Source organism: Drosophila rhopaloa, unplaced genomic scaffold (assembly GCF_018152115.1).
Source record: "Drosophila rhopaloa isolate 14029-0021.01 unplaced genomic scaffold, ASM1815211v1 contig_115, whole genome shotgun sequence".
Lineage (NCBI taxonomy): Eukaryota > Metazoa > Arthropoda > Insecta > Diptera > Drosophilidae > Drosophila > Drosophila rhopaloa.
This window is the reverse complement of record NW_025334990.1, coordinates 3,425,117-3,446,692: the sequence shown is the minus strand read 5'-3', so window position 1 is coordinate 3,446,692 and position 21,576 is coordinate 3,425,117. Positions and strand designations below refer to the sequence as shown.

Below are 21,576 nucleotides of genomic sequence, written 5' to 3'. Positions count from 1 at the left end.
ATAATTGCCAAGTGACGGCAACTTGGGGGCGCATCAATAACGAGTGCTTGTCACCCGGTCGTCCCATCCCATCTTTCCACCATCCCACCGATACCACCACCCATCAATCCACCCAGTGCACCTCGGATCCAGGGAAACACCGCTGGGAGCGAAATCACACCCATTTGTCAGAGGGAACAACTCGGACGGCGAGCGTCCACGGAGGCGGCTAATTGCAGTTCACGCGAAAAACATCGTTAATCACTCATTGACAGTTTGTTATTTGTTAAACAAAGCTAATGACTTAATGGCATAAATGGTGTGGCAACTGCACCGCGGCCGAAAGGATATCGAAAGTGGGAACGGGACGGAGCAGCAGGAGCAGCAGGATAAATGACACGACAGCTCAGGGCAGCCGTTCTTCGTGTCCCGTATTTATGTAGATAAACAATAAGCTGACAAGCCGGGAGCAAAATTAATTGTCCTGGACAGAGACTGGTGGGCGGAAGCGGAGGGGGGGACTTGTGGAGGGGCGTGGCCTTATGGATGATCACGATATGCCCAAGGGGCGAAGCAACTAGTTAAAGGTACTAAAATAGTCCTTATTCCCCTGGTGGGAATCGTGGTTCGGAGAAGGAACAACCACAAAAGAATAGTAGGAAAATTGTACGAATTGGAATGGCAGGAACTGGAATTGCAGGAACTGGAAATTAACTGTTACTGTGGATGACAGTCCACGTAGTGACGAATCCTAACAATAGTGTGCGGGATAGCCAAATAATTAGATCTAAACGAGTTAGAGTTAGTTATAAAGGAATAGTTATTTTCTTTTTATTTTGATTCAGAAGAAATTTAACAGAAATAAAATTCAGAAAACTAAAAATTCACTTGCGTCGAAACAGAAAATTCCCAATTTTTAATATATTCATAATCTTATTTTTTTTTTAATTTGATACATTAACCTACAACGGCTTCTCTTAAAAATATTGTGCTTACTTAAATTTAATATCGTCACTAGTTTTTAACTCGTTAAGCGAGCTATTGAAAGATTTATAACAGAAACTGATGTGATTATAAACATATTTTCCCCTATGTTAATGTTTTTTTATATTTATTGTATTGAAAATAGTTTTTTGATATAAGGGCTTAATTAATAAATGAAAAACGTTTTGTGTGTGAAGCGAAATAATATTTAATGGACTATTTTACATTCCTGAAACAATATAATTCAGGAGCAGCATAATCCTCACTGAAAGGACTTATCCAAATCCATGGTGCTATAAGACGGCCTCTTCCGTCTCTTTGGATAGACGTGTCGTGGCCTGAGATCCACTTGGCGCAGCCTCTCCAGACTCTCCCCATCTTCGACGTCCGGAACTGGGACATGGGCTTGGATGAGCGTGTTCTTGAAGCTGTCCGCCACTCGACGGGCGTCCTCCGTATTCCGCATGTGCATGACCACGGTCTCCGGCAGACGGACTACCTTCCTCCGGATGGGATGTAGCAGGAGCGGCACAGAGGCGGCGATGGCGATCGTGCGGGAGGGGCACTGGGTGGCCAGATTGACCTGGTTGAGGAGCAGGGGTCGAGGATGGGTCTTGTACCTGCAGCAGTTGTCGTGGTAAATCTCCGACGGGCGGGGTCGGGAATCTCTGTCGGTATGGGTATGGGTGTGGGCGTGGTGCTTCTTGTGATGCTTAGTTTTTTTCTTTTTCGGATGATGGCCATTCTTGCCAATTGCGTGTTTTTTCCTACTCTTGTGGCCTTTTCGTCCCATGGTAACAACAAATTTGGAATAGACTAAAAAAGGGGAATTATATCACACTTTCAATGATTTAGTTTTCCAAGGCCATTGAGATCAAAGTTTAAAAACCCTTTACATTTTCTATGTTTCACACAACTTTCGAGATCCTAGTAGGCTTTTCCCCACAATGTCAGAAGTATGGTTAGTTTTCCAAGATCTTACTTCATTCGTACTTTGTTCATCGTAAGATTCAGATCTATTTGATACAAAAATAAAATCTAAAATTTCTAAAAATTTAAATTCGTAAAAAATTTGGAGTTACAAATTTGTATATTTCTTTCGGAAACTGTCGAATTTTCCTCAATTCAAACATGAATTTTTGCTCAGTGCCCTACGAAGCTGATTACGGCATGTACGCCGACTCGAAGGTAAAAATGGGTGCTCCTGAAAGGTCCTGTAATATCCTGTACTATTTTGTGCCTGTTTCCAGATGAAGAGCGTGCCTCAGTACCCGTTGAGCATGAGTCCTGGCCAGGGCCAAGGTCAGTCCATGTCCGTGCAGCCACTAAATCCACCCCAGATGAACCTGCAGATGCAGATGCCCATGCAGAGTGCTCCACAGATGACCTCGTACCCCGTGCAAGGTATGCCGCTGGGCATGATGCCCGCCGGCAATGGGATGACCCCCATGTCCACGATGACCTCACAACTGCCGATCGGAGCGGTGACGCCACTGAGCAGCATGACCATGATGCCCATGATGGGCAATCCCATGGGGGCGATCGACGCCCCCGGAATCAATGCGGTGATTCCCGACCTGCAGCCCATGACCTCAATGGGCCAGATGCAGCCGCTGCAGCAGTACCAGCAGTCTGGATCCACCACCCAAATGCACCAAGGTCGTCTGACGGGCGGAGCCAGTGGTGCGATGGTTGGGTCCTGTCCCTCGTCGCCCTCGCATTCCGGCAGCTGGAACCCCAGTCCCAGCTCCATGATGACCAACGGCAACATGTGGCAGTATAGCCAGCCCATGCAGAGCCACCAGCCGCAGTACCAGCAGCAGCAACACTTCCAACCGCAGCAGCAGCACCACCAGCAGCACCACCAGCAGGGAAATCGCATGAAGTCCTCCTACGAGCTGCCACCCAGCATGTATCGGGATGTGCGGAACGGACTGAAGTGAGTAGATCTCGCCCATGGGTTCAGCATCCTAATTCCATCCTCACCAGCAATCCTTTTTAATTTGTCACCCTCAGCACACCATCCATGCACGAATCTCCCAAGTACGGCAAGAGCAATCAATCGTTTAATTGCGGTGAGTAAAACATCAAATCAATCATATTCTAAGTACGAAATATTCTTCTCCTCTTAAAATAACATACTAAATGTATTCCTATCTATAGGCATCATTTTTTGATCAATGTAATATTTATATATCATAATTTTTTTGCGTTTGCTTACTGAAACATCCTCTTTAAAGAACGTACTAAAGCTCTTCTAAATGTATTCCTATATAAAAACTTCTTATTTATATCAAATAATTTGTACCTAATATTCTCTCTATTAACCATCTAAATATATTTCCAGGAAAATCGGTTAGCAAGGTCCCCCATTGGCGCTGACGAAACCCTTGAGCCCATCATCAGTTGATTTTTGTACATTTGCATGATTGGTGTCTCACAAATTACACTCCTTGTTTTAAGACTTCCCCTTCGCAAGCTACACTCCAAAAAAAAACATAACACACGAGCACACTAACATGGTCACAAACATATTGGTGTGGAATAAATGGTTTATTTATGTTTTTGGCCAAAAAGAAATGGTTCAGTCTTAGTTTTTCATCTGGCGACTTTAAACGCTCTGATTTATGGCCGTCAGACGTCAAAATGGGCAACGTGTTGGGGGAAAATTGAACGAAGGAAAAGCGGCTATGGCGATGAAAAATTTATGCTGACCGCATGATGAACGCATAAAAAATGTTGCCAACTTATGGCCAAAATGCAATCCACAACCCAGTCGCTGAGCGGAGTATAAACAATGGCTTTATCGGGCCAAAGGCATCAGTTGGCCAACCCACACCGCCCCCCTCCCCCCCCAGGAAAATCGCTTTCCACCGGACCTATGGAGTCGTTAGATTCTGGCAGCCGGGCCAAGGTGTGAATATTTTATGTGGCACTATTTTGATACCATAAATCTTTTAGTAGTTGATTCAGCAAAGTTTTGCGTGTTACCGCATTTCGTTCTGTGGTTTCAGCTCAGTTCGTTTCGCTGCGTTTCTTTCAATTTCTTCATTTTGCATTTTGTAGTGCTGGAATTTTCGTTTGATGGAGAAAATCGGAATTTGTTTTTGATTGATTAAGTCGGATATTTAATCCAGATTGCATAGTATTTTTTGGCATTGGTTCGGATTTATAAATGCAGAAAGCATTCTTGCTTTTCCAAAGAAATATTTTTTTTCAAATAAAGACCTAATATGTTTTCTCTTATTTCTTTGTCCCAAAAACTATAACCACAATGCAAGAAAAGACGAGAGCTCTGCCCATTTGGAACAGAATCTCGATGCGGCCATAACATGCACATACTCGAGATGTTTTTAGCTCTGCGGCAACGCAAACGTTTTACATTTTTCAGAGGGCATCATTAAAATTAAAAGAAAAGTAAAAAATGAAAAACGAAGCCACAGAAGCAGACAGCTGAATGGACGTTGAATGGACAATTTGAAAAGTTTTGGGCAAGGAATTGCAGTTCGGGACAATGCTTATGGTCCAACACTGGATGAGAAGTTTTCGGGAGTGTGAGTGGAGCCTGGGGAGGATTGTCAAAAGTTTTTCGGGGGAGCCTTACATAGTTCCCTATGCGCTGCAGTTGCCCTCTGGATGCAAAATTTTATTCATGACGGAAGCAATACTCAAATTTCGTCTATTAATATCTGGGAAAGGGTTTCTGGGGGCCGGAGGAGGAATTCTGCGTCCAGCTGTCAGTCCGTAGCTGGGGTCCAACTTCCAGGCTCTATTCGTATCCCAACATCTGTCCAAGTGTCAGTCCAACTGTCTGTTTGTCTAACTGACACACACACACATACCGTCTCTCATCTAAACAAATGCGCATACAGATGTGGTCAGAATGAGTTGGTGGTGCCATGCACTCGAAAAAAAGTATACTGAAGTTTGGCATATTAATAAAAAAATTGTATTGAGTAAAAGGCTTGTTGAAACCATCTTTTCAGGCAAATCCGTTTAATCTACAGAACAAATAAATTATAAAATTGAATATTTTATTTTAAAATAATTTTATGAAAAAAAATTATTTATGGCTTTTTGGTGGGTCTGACAATCATAATATTCCAATACTTTACATCCAAAAAAATGTTTACATGTAGGGCATTTTTCCCAGTGTAAAGCCACGTTAGTGTTGGTACAGTTAGCCCGGTTGCACATTGCTAACATAACCTCAAATTGCATTCCTAATTCCTTTTATACTCCATCTCATCCCAGTTCCCCCGGGGGAGCACTTTCTGCAAAATGTGCAATTTCCGCTTGAAAGGCCGGCTGGCACACAATCCATTCCCGAATTCCTGGAAATATTTTGCAAAACAGAAATTTATTATAGCCATTTTATTATTTTGCTGGCTAACTTCATGTTGGCCCCAACATACGTCATATTATTGTCTAATGTCGAGCGGAACGGAAGTCAGTCAGTCAGTCAGGTGAGATGGCAGAAACACTTTCCATCTGCGGATATCTGTAGGTAAAATATTCTGGCCACTTACGGATGTGTGTACATTGGGCAAATGTTTTGTTTTGGATTGGTGAGTGAAGTGGAAGCTGCCAACAAGCTTTGTTTTCTGCAGTTTTGAAAAATTAAAACACATGGCAATTTATTAGATGATATTTTATTTCTGTCAAAAAAGGAAGTTGTCTATACATAAAAGATGGACTGTTATTTTCGAGAGAATGTTTTTATTGGCATTTATTCAATTACATGGTTATACATACATGGTTATAAATAGGGATATAAAGCAATGATACATTTTATTTATCTAAATGATTTTTATTAGCATTTATTTTATAACATGGCTATACAAACTCAGGGATATAAAATAATTATAAATTTTATTTAACTAAATGCGTCTTGAATGTAAAACATTTTTGGGTTGCTCATCTACCTCACATCACTGAAATCAGTACACCTACAATTGTTTTAAAATACTTAAGCTGCTGTTTGTCAATTACCATTTACATTGCCAGCTTGTTGGTTTGATGTCGAGAAATGCTGTGTTTTAACCCCAGCAAATGCAAACTTGTGGCAAGTACAATGAACATGAATTTTAACTTGTCGTTTGTTGCATTTGTCAACTGCCGTCGTTGTTGTTATTCCTGATGCCGCTGTTGTTTTTGCCGGCAGTTCCTGTGGCTCCTGTCCATGTGCCACTCCCCGCTATTGACAGAGATCCGAGAGACCCATTCGCACTTGGACGGAAATGCTCGATGTCCTCAGTGGCCGTTTAGCCGTCCCTTTCCGTCCGGCTCAGGCCGTCTCTTTCGGCCCGGGCTCAAGCCATCTCTTTCGTTCGCTGCAGTTCAGTGGGCAAAGTTCGTGTGCCTTGTTTTAGAATTTGCAGTTTCCTTTTTTGATTGTTAGCCCCTCCACTCCCCTTATTCTATGTGGGCTAACTTTTTGAAACTGTGCCAACTTTTGGCTTGTTTTTGCCTGATAACTTCATCATCGTCGACGTCCCCTCGTCATTCTCATTCAAGTGGAACCAAAAAATGACGCAAAAAGTGCACGACACAAGGAGAACGAAAACTCGTTGGCCAAATGTTTTGTCATGATTTTTCCTCCTCTCTATATGGCTGTCTCCTCCCGTGTTTGAGGTCTCTCTTATGGACTCGGCTCCTGTCAATGGAAAACCTGCAGCTTGACTGGGTATGCACATCACTTGACCCAGATTATCGAACGTTAATGTGGTGGGAAAGAGAGCGGTAGAGAGCGGGCGAAAGAGACAGGAACAGGAGCAATTCTTGAACTGAAAGTCGCTTTTAGAAGCGTTTTTTGGAATTATAATAAAACCAAATACAAAATTAAATAACATTATAGATATTGTATCAATTCTAAAATAGTAGAACAAAAAATAATATGGTGAAAAATGGTAGTCAACTGACATAAACAAAGTCTGTATTAAGCTTGGCTTACAACTCTCTTGCTAAAAGTAAAATATCATTTTTAAAAATGATGAACTATTTTGCGACTGTTTTTAATGAATTTAATGGGTAAGCCACCCACATTTTTATCAGTAACAATTCGATTAATTCAAATTCTATAGAGTATAGGGTATCCCTTGAAACTTTGATTGAATCAAGGAAATTCGAGTTATCGAAGTTCATCTGTATACAGAGTGCACTGTAGAGTATTTTCCACCTGAGCTGATGGCTTTTTGTTTTGCACATTTTAGAGCTTTGAGTAATTAAATTTATGGATGCATAAAACGGCAACCTGTTCGATCCGCCCACCCCGCTCCCTCGTCTGTTCAAATGTTTGACTTTTTCAGCCACGTCCATAAATGTCCGGGCCAAGGTCCGGCTGTCCATTTGGGCCACATCCAATGAGCGGCTTATATGCGCCCGATGCTGCTTTGCTGGCTATTAATTTCGAGTGGTTCGGTTCACTTTCGGGCCCATGTGTACACATGTTTGGGCTTGTAAAAATGTCATGTTAATTTGTGGATTGTGCGACCGAAATGGAGCACTGAAAGAGAGGCAAAGTCGGGCGAGGCATGCAAATAAATGTCTCGCACATGCCACCCACCCACACACAGAAACGCTGCCCCTCACACAGATACTCTGCCCCTCACACAGATACCCTTACCCACACACACCCACACACACCGCCCACGCATTGCAGGGGAGCGAAAGAGATGGCGAGCACGGCTTTGGAGACGGGCTTTTTGCAGATTTATGAGTGAATCTGATAAGTGCTGCCAATAAATTTTCGGACAACAATTTACAATGTTCGGTCCATGTTCGTTGCCTTACGTTTTCCATGAGGGAATCAACTGAAGTTGGGATTGGCTTGGGTAACGTATTTTGGGTTATTTTATGGCAATCTACTGGACGAAAGTAGGCTGGAGGAAGATGCCAGAGTGCGGGGGCTTTGAGTCAAACAAAAACTGTTTTTGAAAGAATCTCATTGTGAATATGCTACAGAAATATTAGTCTCCAAAGAAATTATTTAACAAAAAGAAAACAAAATCCACAGAAAGAGATGGACGGAAGTACAATTCAATGTCGAGACTTTCTTAGCAACATTTTAACATTTAAGTTTATTCATTTAAAGCAAAATAATAATATTAAGTTCACTTTAATCTTGAGTATATATTTTTGCCAGTAAAGTAAACAAGAAATGCTTACTTAATTTTATTTAATTTTTTTTAGGCAAGAGCTTTTCAATTTAAGTAAAGAAAAATGGTTTCGGGTTCTTAAAAAGACTAACATCAACATTAAATTATATTTTCAATGGACAAGTTTTATATTATTTGTATGTTTATTATTTATTGTATGTTTATTATTATTGGCATTCTTTTATTTTGACGCTTAACCTTGCAGTCAAGCATTGTCTGCTTTTCGGTAATCTGCTTTTCATTTGTAATCCCTCCAATTATTCTATTTCTTGAGGACTTACCGCAAAGTTCCAGCAGCTCGCCAAATGATCAAGTGCCCATACATTGCGCATACGTACGTATACGTAATGTAATCACAAACATTGCTACACACACACACACAGAGGCACACCCAGGAGCATCAACAAAAATCCAACAATGGCAACAAAACCACAGAGAAATCAGTGAATTATACAACATTTAAGCAAACACAGAATGCCAACGCTCGTTCGCTCGAGGATGCATAGAAATCCAGCAGAATTAAGTTAAGGCGCTTCCGACATCCCAGCACTGCCACTTTTCCGCCTCCACTTTCCGCCCCCCAGGAAAACACAATGGTGCGACGACGAGGAGCCCAAGTTGGCCAAAAACTTTACACACTACTGCCAACTGAACGGGTTGGGGGATAGTGGCTGAAAGAAACCATCGCAGCAGAAGTGAAATAAAGTTGAATGTAAGCAAACAAGTTGAACCAACAAACCAAGTCTCTAATTGTATTTGTGTGCGTGTGGCCGTATGTGTGTGTGCGAGGGCGGAGGCGCCGGGGGCGTGGCATAGTGTTTTATGCGGCAAACCGGAACGCACCACTTTGGTGGGTACAAAATATGAAGAAGCCAAGTCAGCGGGAGAACAGCAAGGAGAAAAGCCGGAGCAAGTCCGAATCCAACAAGACGTGAAATGCAACTTTTTCGGCACAACGATCGAGCACAAAAGCCTGGCCAGAAACCCACACAACTCCCAATCCTGCAGCTAACAAAAAGCCGGGCAAATGTACAAAAGCCAAACAAGAATGGCGAACGAAGGAGCTATACGCACCGAGCCACAGAGCCAACGAATTTCGCATATCCTTGCCTTTGGAGGACACTCCATACGTGGCGGAGTTTTGTGGCACGTTGAGGTGAAGCATTCCGGCATCTCAACCTAAGCCTGTTTCGAGTGCAACTGAATACCGTCCTTCAAAGCACAAAACACATGAAAACTAGGATAAAGAAATGTGTCCCTAAAATACCTCTTAAAGGATTTAGGGGGATTTCCATCCAAGGGCCTCAAAATTTGAAATGTTTTACATTTTATTTGGGCCTAAACAGGAACTTTCTGTAGTTGGCGAAAACAATTTTCCCCATGCCACCAACAAAAGTCTGGATTTAGCATTAACTTTTTCAGATTTTCTTTCGAAACCATAGGTTTTTATAATTTTATTATTTTAAATTGCTTTCAATATAAAAAGTTTAAAAAACATTCATGAATTTTAAAAAATAAATTATGTTCAATAATTTTTGTTTTTTATACTTTTCAAAATACTAATAAAACTTACACTTTTGGCCATAGATTGAGTAATTGTTTATAAGCCAATTTTATTGTTTTGTCAGAAAAATTTAAAAAACATTTCCCTTAATATTCTGTAACTTTCAGAATCATATGGTTTATCTGCTGGCACTCAACAGAGACAACATACCTTTGAGTTTTGCTAGGACGAAGTACAACAATCCGGAAATATGGCAACCAAAATGGCACAATCGAAGTGTAAGAAACGAATAAAGAGGGAAATGGGAGCGGAAAATAGAGAAAGGAGCTGCGACATGAGTACATTTGTTTATGCGGAACCCGAAAAGATGGAGCCACAACATCCTCCCGCAGGACTCCTTCAGCTGGAAAGCGTTGAAATGGAACAAATGAACTAAGTCGAGAATTGCCAACTGCACACTTTGTTCGCACAGCCAAACAAACCCCACAAAAGGAGCAGCCACAACAACGGCCATGACGAGAGTTCCCCAGAAGCAGAAGCAGCAGCAGAAGCAGTACAAACAAATGATTTCACAAGAAAAGTTAAACTTGTAAATTCAAATTTCACATTTGTCTGGAATTCGCAATTACACTTTGGCAACAACAATGAAATATGTCCGCCTGCCATCGCTACACCTGCCCAGAAATCGGGTGGATTTGGGTTTTGTGTTTTGGGTTGGGAATATGGTAGTATCTGCCCATTTAATCCACCACCCGCCCCCTATTCATGGCTCATTGTTCCGCCTGGCAAATGGAGCATGGAGTGAAATGCAGGGGGAACGGGGTGGCGAACGGAGTTACCCAGCAAACACTCGAAATTGTTGCCTCCTAAAGCATATTGTAATAATCCAAATGAAATTAAATGTACCGTAAACATTTCGAATTACGAGAGCTACGGCAACTTAAAGCTTCTGGTATGACACAACAGCAACAACAATCTAGAACTACGTACATGAGTATATAGACTACAAGGACACCCAGTATTTAGTTCAATCTGTTATGATGTGCGATTAAAAACCACTGACTATTGAAAACATTAACCCTTTTAAGGCTAGTAAATAAATTGTATTTTATTTACTTTATAGAGTGCTCGTATTTGGGGTTGTTTATACTTACATATACTTACAATGCTTAAAATTGATAAACTGATAAATGTAAAACGCAAATCATCATCATTATTCATAAACCATCAAATTTTTACAAAATTGTAGAGATCTACTAAAAAAAACCTTTTTATTATTAATACTATGTTGGATTTATATTTAAATGTTGGGCATCTGAGATTTCATATTTAACCATTTATATTTAATGAATTTAGGACTAGTTTTTCCAAAAGCAATGCTTTTGAGTTATGACAGCTATATACTTAGAGAGATTCAATTTTCCAACTAATGTACACACCTTTATCGAGTAGGTATACCCTGTAAAAAAAGAACATTGGCCTTAGGAGCAGCAGGTGCAAGTGGAGCCCCAACCGGCGAGACAATAAAAATGCCCGTAATGGCAGATGCGAGGCATGGCCAGAATTTGGATTGGGAATAGAATGCATGGATAGGGGGAAGGGGGATATGGGGAATCCGCATTAGCTATTTGGATGTTTAATGCAAATGGCTAAATTTTTGGGTACAATTTTGGGAAAGATTCGTGAGGAATGAAAAAATGTACCTTGGTTAAGAGCCACTTTTAAAGCGTGTTTTAAAATGATAAGCACAATATATACTAAAAAATATGTGATTAGATGTAAAAAAATACAATTTGATCAAAGTTAGAAAAAAACAAAAGTATTTAATTTTAAAGTGTTAGTTATTAAGTGTTTCAGGAAAAAAAATTTAAGCAAATTAATAAAATAAATTATGAAGTTGAAGTTATTTTTATTAAATTCCTCAATACATTCCTTCCAAATAAGTCTACTTAACAACCCATAATCATTGCTATCATAAATATTACAAATTACCACCCACAGCTACGTAAATCACCATAACAATATTTCAATCGGTCCACATCGATCGTTCAACTATTCAATTGGCTCGTCTGATGGCAAAGCTCCATTAAATTAGCGAAATAAGGCAACAAAAAACGATCGACTTAAGTAAAAGCCGGCCGACCAAATTGCACATTTTACAAGTTTACGAACCACTAAAGAGAGCCAGAAGGCCAAGAGGATCGCCTTTTTGGCGAATTTATTTCTAAAACAACTCTATCGCGATCACCTGGCGACGCAGTGCGGCCCATAAAGCCAACGATTTATTGGCCAAGTCGGCAACAATTTGACAAGCAAATTGCTATAATTTCTGGACATTGCAATGGGGGAATGGGATGGGGATTCCCCGACAGGAAAAGAATGCTGTGTGGACATGGGGCCACGACATGAGCAGCGCTTTTTTCGCGCTTTTATCTGAGGAAATTTATGTTTGCGATAAAGCCCCAACGACTACTGGACTGGAACTTGGGCTCTGGAGAAACCAAAGCCAGGAATTACGTGGCCCAGGGCTGGCATCTAATTGCAGGCCATTCGGGTGGATCGGCGTCGTCCGTTAAATTGCCATAATTTCGCTGGCTTTACGAGCTGCCAGGAAATCTTCACCGCCTTTCCGCATTTCGAGCGACCACACATATCAGAATAGTTGAATGCCAAGTTCGCACAAAAGTTTTTGGCGATCATTTGGGCTATTAAAACGCAATTAAATGCGTGACGTGTGGTCCACGGAGGTCATAAATCGCATGGAAAAGAACACACAAAAATGGCAATCATCATTAAAAATGCAAAAAGCATAAAATTGGCCAAAGTGGAAAGAGGAGCCGAGAAATATAAATGATTTCCTTGGGCATCATCAAAAGCAGCGATAAGGAAATGTTCTCCTTTTTCCCACTTCTCTTTTTCTTTTCGAGTCGTAAATTCACAAGCGAAAACTCTGCCGACAGTGTCATAAAAATTAAAAGAAAATCACAATTTCGGTTTTGTTTATCGCGCTTTTATTTTTGTTTGTTCAAATTTCAGTATGTTTTTTCCATTAAACATAATAAGCTTTTTTAAAAAGTTGCCAAGGCCAGCTCGCATTTTATGCCGAGTTTCGGACTAATTGTTGCTTTGTGTGTGCATTTGGGTATTACGAAAGTTGGGGAATTTGATGGCACTTAGAAAGCCGTTAATCCTAATTTTATGCACCTAGTCTGCTGGCCTGGCCAAGCCAATTTAATGGCTCACTTCCCATGGCTCATAATAATGTTGATTCCTTGCTGATTCATTAATTTACGTTATGCTGAAAAAAGGGAGTCAAAATGGGTGGCAGAGTTAGCTTTCAACCAAATGCTAAAGGGACTTGTGTAGTTCCCAAGCCAGCTGAAATCCCAACAAATTAGTGGGCTGAGATCACCTGGATGGCTATTAAATTTAAATGGGAAAAATGCTCTAATTTTTTGGTTAAGCTGAACTGTAATAGTGTTATATATATAAATTTAATATTCAGCTGTTAAAAAAATGGTATTATTTGGCTTAAGTCCAACTAAACTGAAACGTTTTGATGAATTTCTATGATTTTCTTTGATCTTTTAACTTTATTGTTATTATTATAAAAAGTTAACACAAAGTTCGTAAAGTTTTGAATTTTGGCAACCCTTTTCCAGCACTAACTTGACGAATCGTTAAGATCACCAATCGATATTTGTTATTTTACCATAAATATCGATATATTAGGATCGCAGCGTATTTGGGCACTAACCAACACTGAAAGACGCTTGATTGGAAACTTTTTGAGAAGTGATCCTTGTAAATAAACTATTTTTAACCATGTCGAAGGAAACTTCTCTAAATAAAAACCACAAACTATACATTATATCCGTGAGTCGCAGTAATCTATAAAGACAGGTCACATATACAAAAATATCTTATTTTCCAGCTGAACATCAACGATTGCTTGGGCTGCGACACGGTGCACGTGGAATTCTCGAGAACTGACAATGTGCACGTAATCGCTTATGAAATTGACAAGGATTTTTCGTATGATCTGTCGGCAATAACACCCGTGGCCCAGGCCATTCAATTGCTCTGCACCCTGACCTTTCCGGATGGCGAGAGTCTATCAAAGATTCCCCAACTGAATATCGGTAGGGGAAGCGTTTCCTTGAACTTCGAGATGGCTTCATTATCAAAAGTCGAGGAGGTGGTCAGCGATCTGGACGAGACGCCCTGCACCTCGAGACAGGCTGAGGAGCGACATCGTCGGCGAATGAAGCGCAAGAAGGAGGAGTCCATGAGAATTCTCCAACCCGAAGTTATCCAGGTGACTGTGATGCGCCGCTTCGATGACTTAAATTTTCTGGACTTGGTTTCCTACACCATCGACGAAGGCCAGACCGAAATCCTGACCATTTCGGAGTTCCACGAAAGGTTCTTTTTGCGTCCCCAGCACTCGGACAATTTTTTGAAGGATCTCCATCAGAGATGCGCTGGAAACTGGCTTAAGCTTATCCGACGCGAAACTAGTGGCGATCCCTTCACCAGCTACAAGTATGTTAATTTATTTTTGAAAATCATGACAAAGTATTTCTTTAATTTTTACCGAAAAATGATACTCCTTTTTCCGTTTAAATCACTTTAATTTAACTTTTTTTAATTAAGCGGAGTGTCACTGAAAAAATGTAACCTTAAACACCACTCAGATTCGATTGAAAAGATTTCTGACACCGTATAAAATCGTTAAATCCAGGGAAAGTTTCTAAAAGTATGTGTATAATTAATATAATACTATATTAAACACTTAAGATTTAAATATAAGCATAAGGCTTTTTTGATCGGAACAGTCAATAGAATTTTCATTCTTATAGAAAAATAGGATATCGTTAGGCAAAATTTAGCATAACTTTATGATTCTAAAACCACTTCTTTCAGAGAACCCGAAAGCCCATTTGATACCTTCGTGAAGCTTTTTTGTAGCCAGGAAAATGAACCGCAGCCGCTGCTCTGCAATTTGGCCACAACCTGTGTGGAAGTAGATGACGCGACGCGTCTTGCAGAGCGAAGATTTGTACTGGAAGTTTTTGACCAGGTGCGTCAGATATTCGAGTACATCACATTTGATGAGTATTCCGTTTGGTTTTTGGTTCCTCATCCCAATAATATAGAGCAAGTGGATCCTGTGGTGAGTATATATAGTTCTGGGCCTACAAAAATCGTGTGCAACGTTACTAAACTTTGTAATTCTTATTTAGACGCTCGACGACTTTGATTTGACCAAAGTGCGAACCTCAATTCGATTCGCTGGCGATACTAGGAATGTTTACTGGGACTATACTAATCACAATATTAAGGACTTACTCTTCGTGGCATTTCAATTAGCCCTGGCTACCAATGTCAATCAATCGGTTCTGGTTATCAGCCATTTGAAAACGGTTTGTAAAAGATGATAATAAAACTAGATAAACTGCAATAAGAAAATGAATTAAAAATAGTTAGAATAAATTTAAGTTATAAACAGCGTATTTCTTATTTATTTTAATAGCTGTCTGAGTTTTTAACACTGCAATATATGACTGCCCACTTTATGAACGATTGCGACGACCAGCAACCCTCGGATTCGGTAAGTACAAAAACTGTCTTATTATATCGAAGTATTTAATTTATAATCTCTTTTAGAAATGGATTTCCCATCGCTATTTGCAGCGCATCGTTGAGACGGCTTTGTTTATGGGCACAATTGTTATTATCGAATATCCAAGTTCCTTTACATTATTGGATGAAGGTCGCCAGTTGATAAAGTGCTTTCCAAATCATTTTATGGGATCATCGGATGCATTGGAATGGGATATATTCGAGGATGTTGTTAAGAACAATGAGTCAAACTTGGATTTTCTCAAGGAGGCCACAAACCAGATATCTATGTAGTTTGCAAAAGAATTTATTAGGTGAGTCACATAAGTCCACAAACATGGCAGATACCAACTTACTCGCGTGCAATTTCAGCTTAGCCTCGAACAAAATTCATTTATCTGCCGTCTGCGGCTTTCACACGCAAATATTTCCATGCTCATTTTCTAATTACGCCACAGCTCACGGGCCAACTGAACGCCGCCTGAAAACTCATTCCTCAGCTCTATTTCAATTAGGGTTTTGCCGGCTGTCAGTTTGAGTGCCACTGGTGGAGCAGCCGAGGGTCCTTGCACCACCAACTGCACCGCCGCGCATCCAAAAACAGCAACTACAATGCCTGTCAGACGCGAGGCACGCGTCATTTGCCGGCGAAAAGCATTTTGCGCTAACCAAGACCATTTTTAGCTAAAATCACCCGGTGACCCAGTTGGAAGACCAAGAGCCCGGAGACGCATCCTGATGGAATGCTGACTGACTGACTGGCTGATGGACTTGAATGATTGGTGGTTGTTGGGGCAGTTCTTCAGGCGGTGATGGGAGGTAGTCATCCCTTCGGAAAACAGAAGTTAGGGCTCTTGTTTTAAATTTTGTATATCATTGCTGATATTTTAACGAATTTGAGAGGCGAAAATTAATTATCGTAAATATTTTTTTTGAATGACTTATGAATATTTTATACTTAATGCGTTAATACTAATTGTCGAGTTAATGATTAAATCTTGTTTTAAAGGATTAATGGTTATTTTGATGTTAGCCTTAATTTTAAATAATGTGTAAGTTGAATGCGAATTTTCTATTTAGTTTCTATAAGTGCTAACACATTTTGTATGTGTAACTAAAGCCATAGACGTTTTCCCTAGTTTAAGTGTATTTATGCTGTTTTTTTTTATTTTAAAATCGAGGTGTATCATTTTCAAAGTATGTCAAACAATATCCAAGCTTTAATAATATGTGTTTAAATAACAAAAGGCCATTCGTCATGTCTGTTGATATAGAAATTAGTTACGATATAGCTGGAAGCTATTTTTGTAATATGCAAATGCGATTTTCAATTTATTAGCGAAATGGTAGCCGCGGGGTCAGAGTGTCGAGGTAGCTGTATGTCTACGCAGGTCATAAATAAGCAACGAAAAATGCATTAGACAGGTTTCTAGCTGAAATGCGATGCGTGCCACATTTCGCACCTCGTCCACGAGCTCGAGGAGATCGCATGCGGCACTTTGCCAAATGGCAGTTTTCCTCTCGCCCCCTTTTAATAAAGCCCCTCGATCCAGATAACACACACGGCGCATTAATTGCTGTATTTTCCTGTGTGAATTTTCTTGAGTTTCACAAATTTGTGGCTGCTGCTTTCGGTGGGTTTTAGTTTTCGGTTTTTCTGCTTCGGCAATCGGAAAGTGCCAACGAAATTGCAGAGGGAAGGTCTTTTTGTTCATGAACAGCAAATTAGTTTCTGCTGAATATTATTTGATGGCTTTTAAGGGCAGGCAGCCAGGAATACGGATATTAGGAGAACTCAAATGCAAATTTAATGGCAATGAATGCCATTAACAGAGAGTTTGTTCACTTTGAATTTAATTCAGTTTGCTTTTCAAGGTTTGCACTGGATGTATGAAAATGAACTGGAAATGCGAATGAAAAAGCTTATGAAAAATGGGTTATGCCAAAAATGTGTCTAAAATATGGACTTATAATACAAAAATTAAGTCAAATTTTATGTTATTAAAATAGGTATCTAGGCGATGAAAATAATAGACGTTTTCTTGCACATTACCTTAAAATAAATTAATAGTTTTTATCTTGTATATCTGGTTGGAACCTTTTTAAATATTCATAATTTAAAACAGTTTATTCGCAACGCATAAAACCGAAAAAAAGGTCCAACCATGTTTATAGTAATTATAAATTAATAATTTTTTTGACCCTTATTTTCGTGCCAGATTCTTATATTTTTTTGTTGTGGAAATCTGTAATTATACGGGACTTGGGTTTCAAAAGCTGCCACATGGCGGAAGCTGTTCGTTTTTTTTGGCTTATTCTTCCTATTCCTTCTCAGCTTTTTGGGCGACTTTTGACCCAACCCTTTAACCCCACTCACTGACCGCTGGCAGCTGCTAAAAGCGCCAACGGGTATTAAAAACTCGTTCCGACTAAATATTTAAACAGTTTATTATGCTGGAGCCCCGATGCCGTAACATGCCACACATGTGGGCGTGGCAGAGCCACCCACACACCTACTACAGCCATCCCCCTTTGGCCCTTTGCCCCGCACTGTCTATGGAAAATGGCGCGTGCATTGCGCCAAAAGGAAATTCAAATTTGAATTAATTATGATGCCACGCCTGGATGCAGGTCCCATGTCCTCGCTCCCGTGTCCTGGCTGATATTGCAAATTGTTGCTGTTTTTACTGGTGCCATCGCGGTTCTGCGGGTTCTGGTCCATGGGTGGGGCATTTGTTGCATTTACCAAATAACAAATAATAGCACTTACCGCCCCTCGGGGCGCTAGTGTTTGCAGGAGCTGTTATTTAATTTTTTGTTTAACAAAATGCAAACAACATAAGCAGCTTGTTGTTGGGGGTTAGGGCTTCCACCCCGCGAATGAAATGTTTTGGAAAATTTGGCCGACAAACAAGAGCTTAACTATTTGTGTGTATATGAGGACTTTAAATTAAATATCGAAATACACAACAAGTATTGCGAAAACGAATGAATATTCTTTTTAATTCGAAATAAACGGCTCACACATTTTAAAATAAAAACTACATACATTTGCTATCTTTTTGGTTAGAAGTAAAGGGGAGGTTACTGACCTGACCATATATTTTTAACATATATTATCTTGATTATAACCATCAGTCGAGTCATCTAGTCATGTTCTTCCGTAAGTTTCTCAAATTTATCTTTATAATGTAGTCCGACAAGATCGGGTAATTAACTATATAAAGTAATGTTTTATAATTTAAGAAACACGTTTTTAGTTTTATAAAAATGCAAGTCATATAACTGCTATAGAAACCATCGGTAAACTTACATTAAAATCAACAAAAATTAAATAAATGAATCAAACGAAATTGCCTTTTCTCTCTAAATCTTACCTTTTGCTTTTAAAGCATAGTTATAAAGTACTTATAAATTATATAAAGTAAAACTGGTGGGACAAGTCTTTGATTTTTCAAATCTAATTTCTTAATAAATTTCTAAAATTTATAGGTAATACTGTTAAACAGTTTAGGCGTGCAATTATAATGGAAATTAGCCTATTTGAATTTATTTTAGAAGACCAAATGGGTCTTTAAATATTCATTTTGTTTTCAATTAAAGCAAGTGAAATTTCTCTAATTTTTTTGGGACACCACCAACAAGGTCATTAACATTTAACTGATCAAACCAACCATTTAATTTCTGAGCAAGCGAGTAGAGCCACAAAAACAGCCACAAGAGCAACAATCGATGATGGCCAAAAAAGGAATACCAAATTGTGGCGCAAAAAGAAGGCTTTAATGTTCCATCTGATAAAATACCAAAAAAAAGAATGAACGCTAAAGCTACTTGCACCGACTCTATAATACCCTTTACTATTATTTTAACACTACTGCTTGAAAATCTTTCCAATTACAAAATATATATTTGGACAAATTTAATTTTTGTTGGCATGTAGTGTAGAAAAAAATAATGAAAGCCGCATTATCTATGAAAGAAAACTTTGAAAATTGCTTTAAAAAAAATATATCTATTGTTTTAGTTTAAAGTTAATTTAAACATACAAAAGAAATTCACTTTACGTAAAAAGTTTCAACAAAACTTATGGAATTCATTCCAAAAACATAAGAGTTCGCGTAAATACAGCTTTAACAAAACAAAATTGAATTGAAAATGAAAAGTTATATGGATTCTACCTAAAAAAAGTCGAAGAAGATTCTTTTTAGAATAATTAAATATTCGAATACCCTTTAACATTACGAATAAAGGGTGTAATAGACTGTGGGAAAAGCGGGAATAATCGAGTTCGGTTTCTGCATTTGCGTTTAATTACGAAATAATCCAAAGCGAGTGTGGCGCAGGAAAATCGATGGGGCACGGAATCGGGTGGCAAGAGAAGGAAAAGTGGGAGTGGCTGTAGGATGGGCGGCCAATGTCAGCGCCAATGATCCAGCAGTGGACAGGCCGTTGACGCAGCTAACCCAATTAAACTGTCGCCCGACTGAGCAGATAGCATCCTTGCAGGCTCCTCCGCGGAATGGACCACCGCCACCCCTCTCAGCCACCCATCAAATGCATTTGGGCCCTTTGGCCCACCGAATGAGTAGCAACTGTTTGGTCTGCTGTGAACTGGCACTTTGCCCAAATAAACCGCAGAAGCAAAAGCCACGCAAATGCTCCGCTTCATGGCCTTCACACCCCTCCTAATTTCCCGCCCTTTCGCTTCGCGGGGCTTCAATTGCAATTTGGTTAAACTCCTTTTTAATTTCGACCGCACTTCCGTCTCACCGCAGTTGACGCCTTTGAATAAAGCCAGGCTCAGAGATGGCATCGTGATACTAGACATTTTGGTTGTAATGCACTTAAATTTCTATTACTCAGAGACTTGAGGTTATATCTAAATTTAATTCTGGTTTGGCTATTAATTCTAATTATTCGAGTACGACTGAAAACGTAAAAATTGTTTAACATTTATACTTTTAACATTGTATACTTAAATATCCTATTTTTCGTAATTTAATGGAATAATATATTTTAAAAAAAAATTTATTTATGAACAACAAAAACTTAAACGTTAACATGCCATTTAAAAAAAATCTCTGGTCGGATTTTTTCAATTTTAAATCTTTTCTTAGAAACCGGTCCATATTAAAGAGCCAACATTAAAGCCAACGTATATATGTAAATTTAAAAAGTTCAAAGAATGTTTTATTTAAAAAAAAAATTAAATTCAACTTCATTTTACAGCTGCGCTTTAAAATTTCATCAAATGTTTTGTTTTATCTATAGCTCGTTATACCATCTGAAAAGTGCCCATACTCCCACCATTATTTTTTCAATTCCTGTGGGAGGACAATTTTTAGCGCATGAAAGGCCCAAATTTCATTAGCATCAGGCTAGACATCATCTGCTGAACAAAGGGAGCTGTAAGAAAAATCCCTGACATAAAATCATTTTATTCAGACTGTCTGGGCCAAATCGAATTTGGCTAAATGTGCCAGAGAGTCTGGAAAATCTCGAGACAAGGAAGGAAGTTCGGCCTGAAAAATCCCTTTCAATTTGAAGCTCTTTTAATTGTCTTGTTAGAAGGCGTTTCTCCTATATTTGTAATGTGCAAATATGCGAATATTGTTTTTCTCTTTCTTCTGGTATAAACATACATATTCCCAACTTTCTCTGTTGACTCCCAACATTTTGTGTTGACTTTTATCAGCGGCCTTGAGCGAGTTCAAGACACTTCCTTCTCAGTTGCCAGCCGTCTTTTGTTGAACTTCATCAAAGTTGGGCAAACAAATGCATTTCTCTTGTGCTTATGCAATTATCCCTGGCAAAACGGGAAAATTTCTTCCTTTTCGGAGCGAAGCTTACGTATTTTTCAGCCTTGTTTTTCTTGCCAAATTGTTTACACAATCGAACAAATTCCCTTTGCCTGGGGTTTGCCAAAGCATTTTTAATTAGTCCGAGTTGGTTTTTATGTTCTGTTTGAATGGAATCAATGGCTTATAATTGATTTTAAGGGGGCATAAAGGAAAGCAAACAGAAAGTCAAAAAATATTTTGATTTAATTAATTTATGTATCAATGGCAGTCCTGCACGATTAATTCGTTAACATGTAAAACCATAACTTTGTGTTATGAAAAATTAACCCTTACTTATTAGATTTTCTTATATTTGGTTGATATAAAAATCATTTCAAAATAACAAAGATAAACCTCTCACATTAATATATAATTTTTTCAATGCTTTAGCTTTTTCAATTAGCATTAATGTTTCCCATGTTTTTGTAATTTTTTACTTGACCAACTGGAAATTATTTATTTATGGAGTGTAAATAAGATTTCTTTG

The 21,576-nt window shown here is 39.2% G+C and overlaps 3 protein-coding genes across 4 annotated transcripts; 2 read left to right on the top strand and 1 right to left on the bottom strand.

The window, feature by feature from the left end:
* Positions 1-1,151: 1,151 nt before the first annotated feature.
* On the bottom strand, positions 1,152-1,835 carry LOC108038756. Its single transcript, XM_017115584.2, has one exon. It carries the CDS (start codon positions 1,754-1,756, stop codon positions 1,226-1,228), a length of 531 nt encoding a protein of 176 aa, XP_016971073.1. The 5' UTR covers positions 1,757-1,835; the 3' UTR covers positions 1,152-1,225.
* A 111-nt stretch (positions 1,836-1,946) lies between these two features.
* On the top strand, positions 1,947-3,543 carry LOC108038755 (transcription activator MSS11). Of its 2 annotated transcripts, none has more exons than XR_001768965.2 (4): positions 1,947-2,151; positions 2,214-2,902; positions 2,953-3,038; positions 3,311-3,332. XR_001768965.2 is itself a non-coding variant. In XM_017115583.2 (4 exons), the coding sequence occupies exons 1-4, from the start codon at positions 2,095-2,097 to the stop codon at positions 3,343-3,345; spliced, it is 840 nt and encodes a 279-aa protein (XP_016971072.2). In that variant the 5' UTR covers positions 1,947-2,094; the 3' UTR covers positions 3,346-3,543. The 2 variants fall into 2 exon arrangements, 1 of the variants encoding a protein (XP_016971072.2); XM_017115583.2 differs by having other exon boundaries at positions 2,980-3,038; positions 3,311-3,543.
* Positions 3,544-13,420: 9,877 nt separating this feature from the next.
* Positions 13,421-15,706, top strand: LOC108038758 (protein ORD). Its single transcript, XM_017115585.1, has 7 exons — positions 13,421-13,500; positions 13,559-14,169; positions 14,551-14,800; positions 14,871-15,050; positions 15,161-15,238; positions 15,295-15,563; positions 15,622-15,706. Exons 1-6 carry the CDS (start codon positions 13,450-13,452, stop codon positions 15,541-15,543), a joined length of 1,419 nt encoding a protein of 472 aa, XP_016971074.1. The 5' UTR covers positions 13,421-13,449; the 3' UTR covers positions 15,544-15,563; positions 15,622-15,706.
* Positions 15,707-21,576: the final 5,870 nt, after the last annotated feature.

Coding starts and splice junctions, on each gene's coding strand:
- LOC108038756 (XM_017115584.2), bottom strand. CDS start 1,756: ATGGGACGAAAAGGCCACAAGAGTAGGAAAAAACACGCAATTGGCAAG.
- LOC108038755 (XM_017115583.2), top strand. CDS start 2,095: ATGAATTTTTGCTCAGTGCCCTACGAAGCTGATTACGGCATGTACGCC. Junction 2,903..2,979: donor GATGTGCGGAACGGACTGAA/GTGAGTAGATCT, acceptor TGTCACCCTCAG/CACACCATCCATGCACGAAT. Junction 3,039..3,310: donor CAATCAATCGTTTAATTGCG/GTGAGTAAAACA, acceptor ATATATTTCCAG/GAAAATCGGTTAGCAAGGTC.
- LOC108038758 (XM_017115585.1), top strand. CDS start 13,450: ATGTCGAAGGAAACTTCTCTAAATAAAAACCACAAACTATACATTATA. Junction 15,051..15,160: donor TTATCAGCCATTTGAAAACG/GTTTGTAAAAGA, acceptor TTATTTTAATAG/CTGTCTGAGTTTTTAACACT. Junction 15,239..15,294: donor ACCAGCAACCCTCGGATTCG/GTAAGTACAAAA, acceptor AATCTCTTTTAG/AAATGGATTTCCCATCGCTA.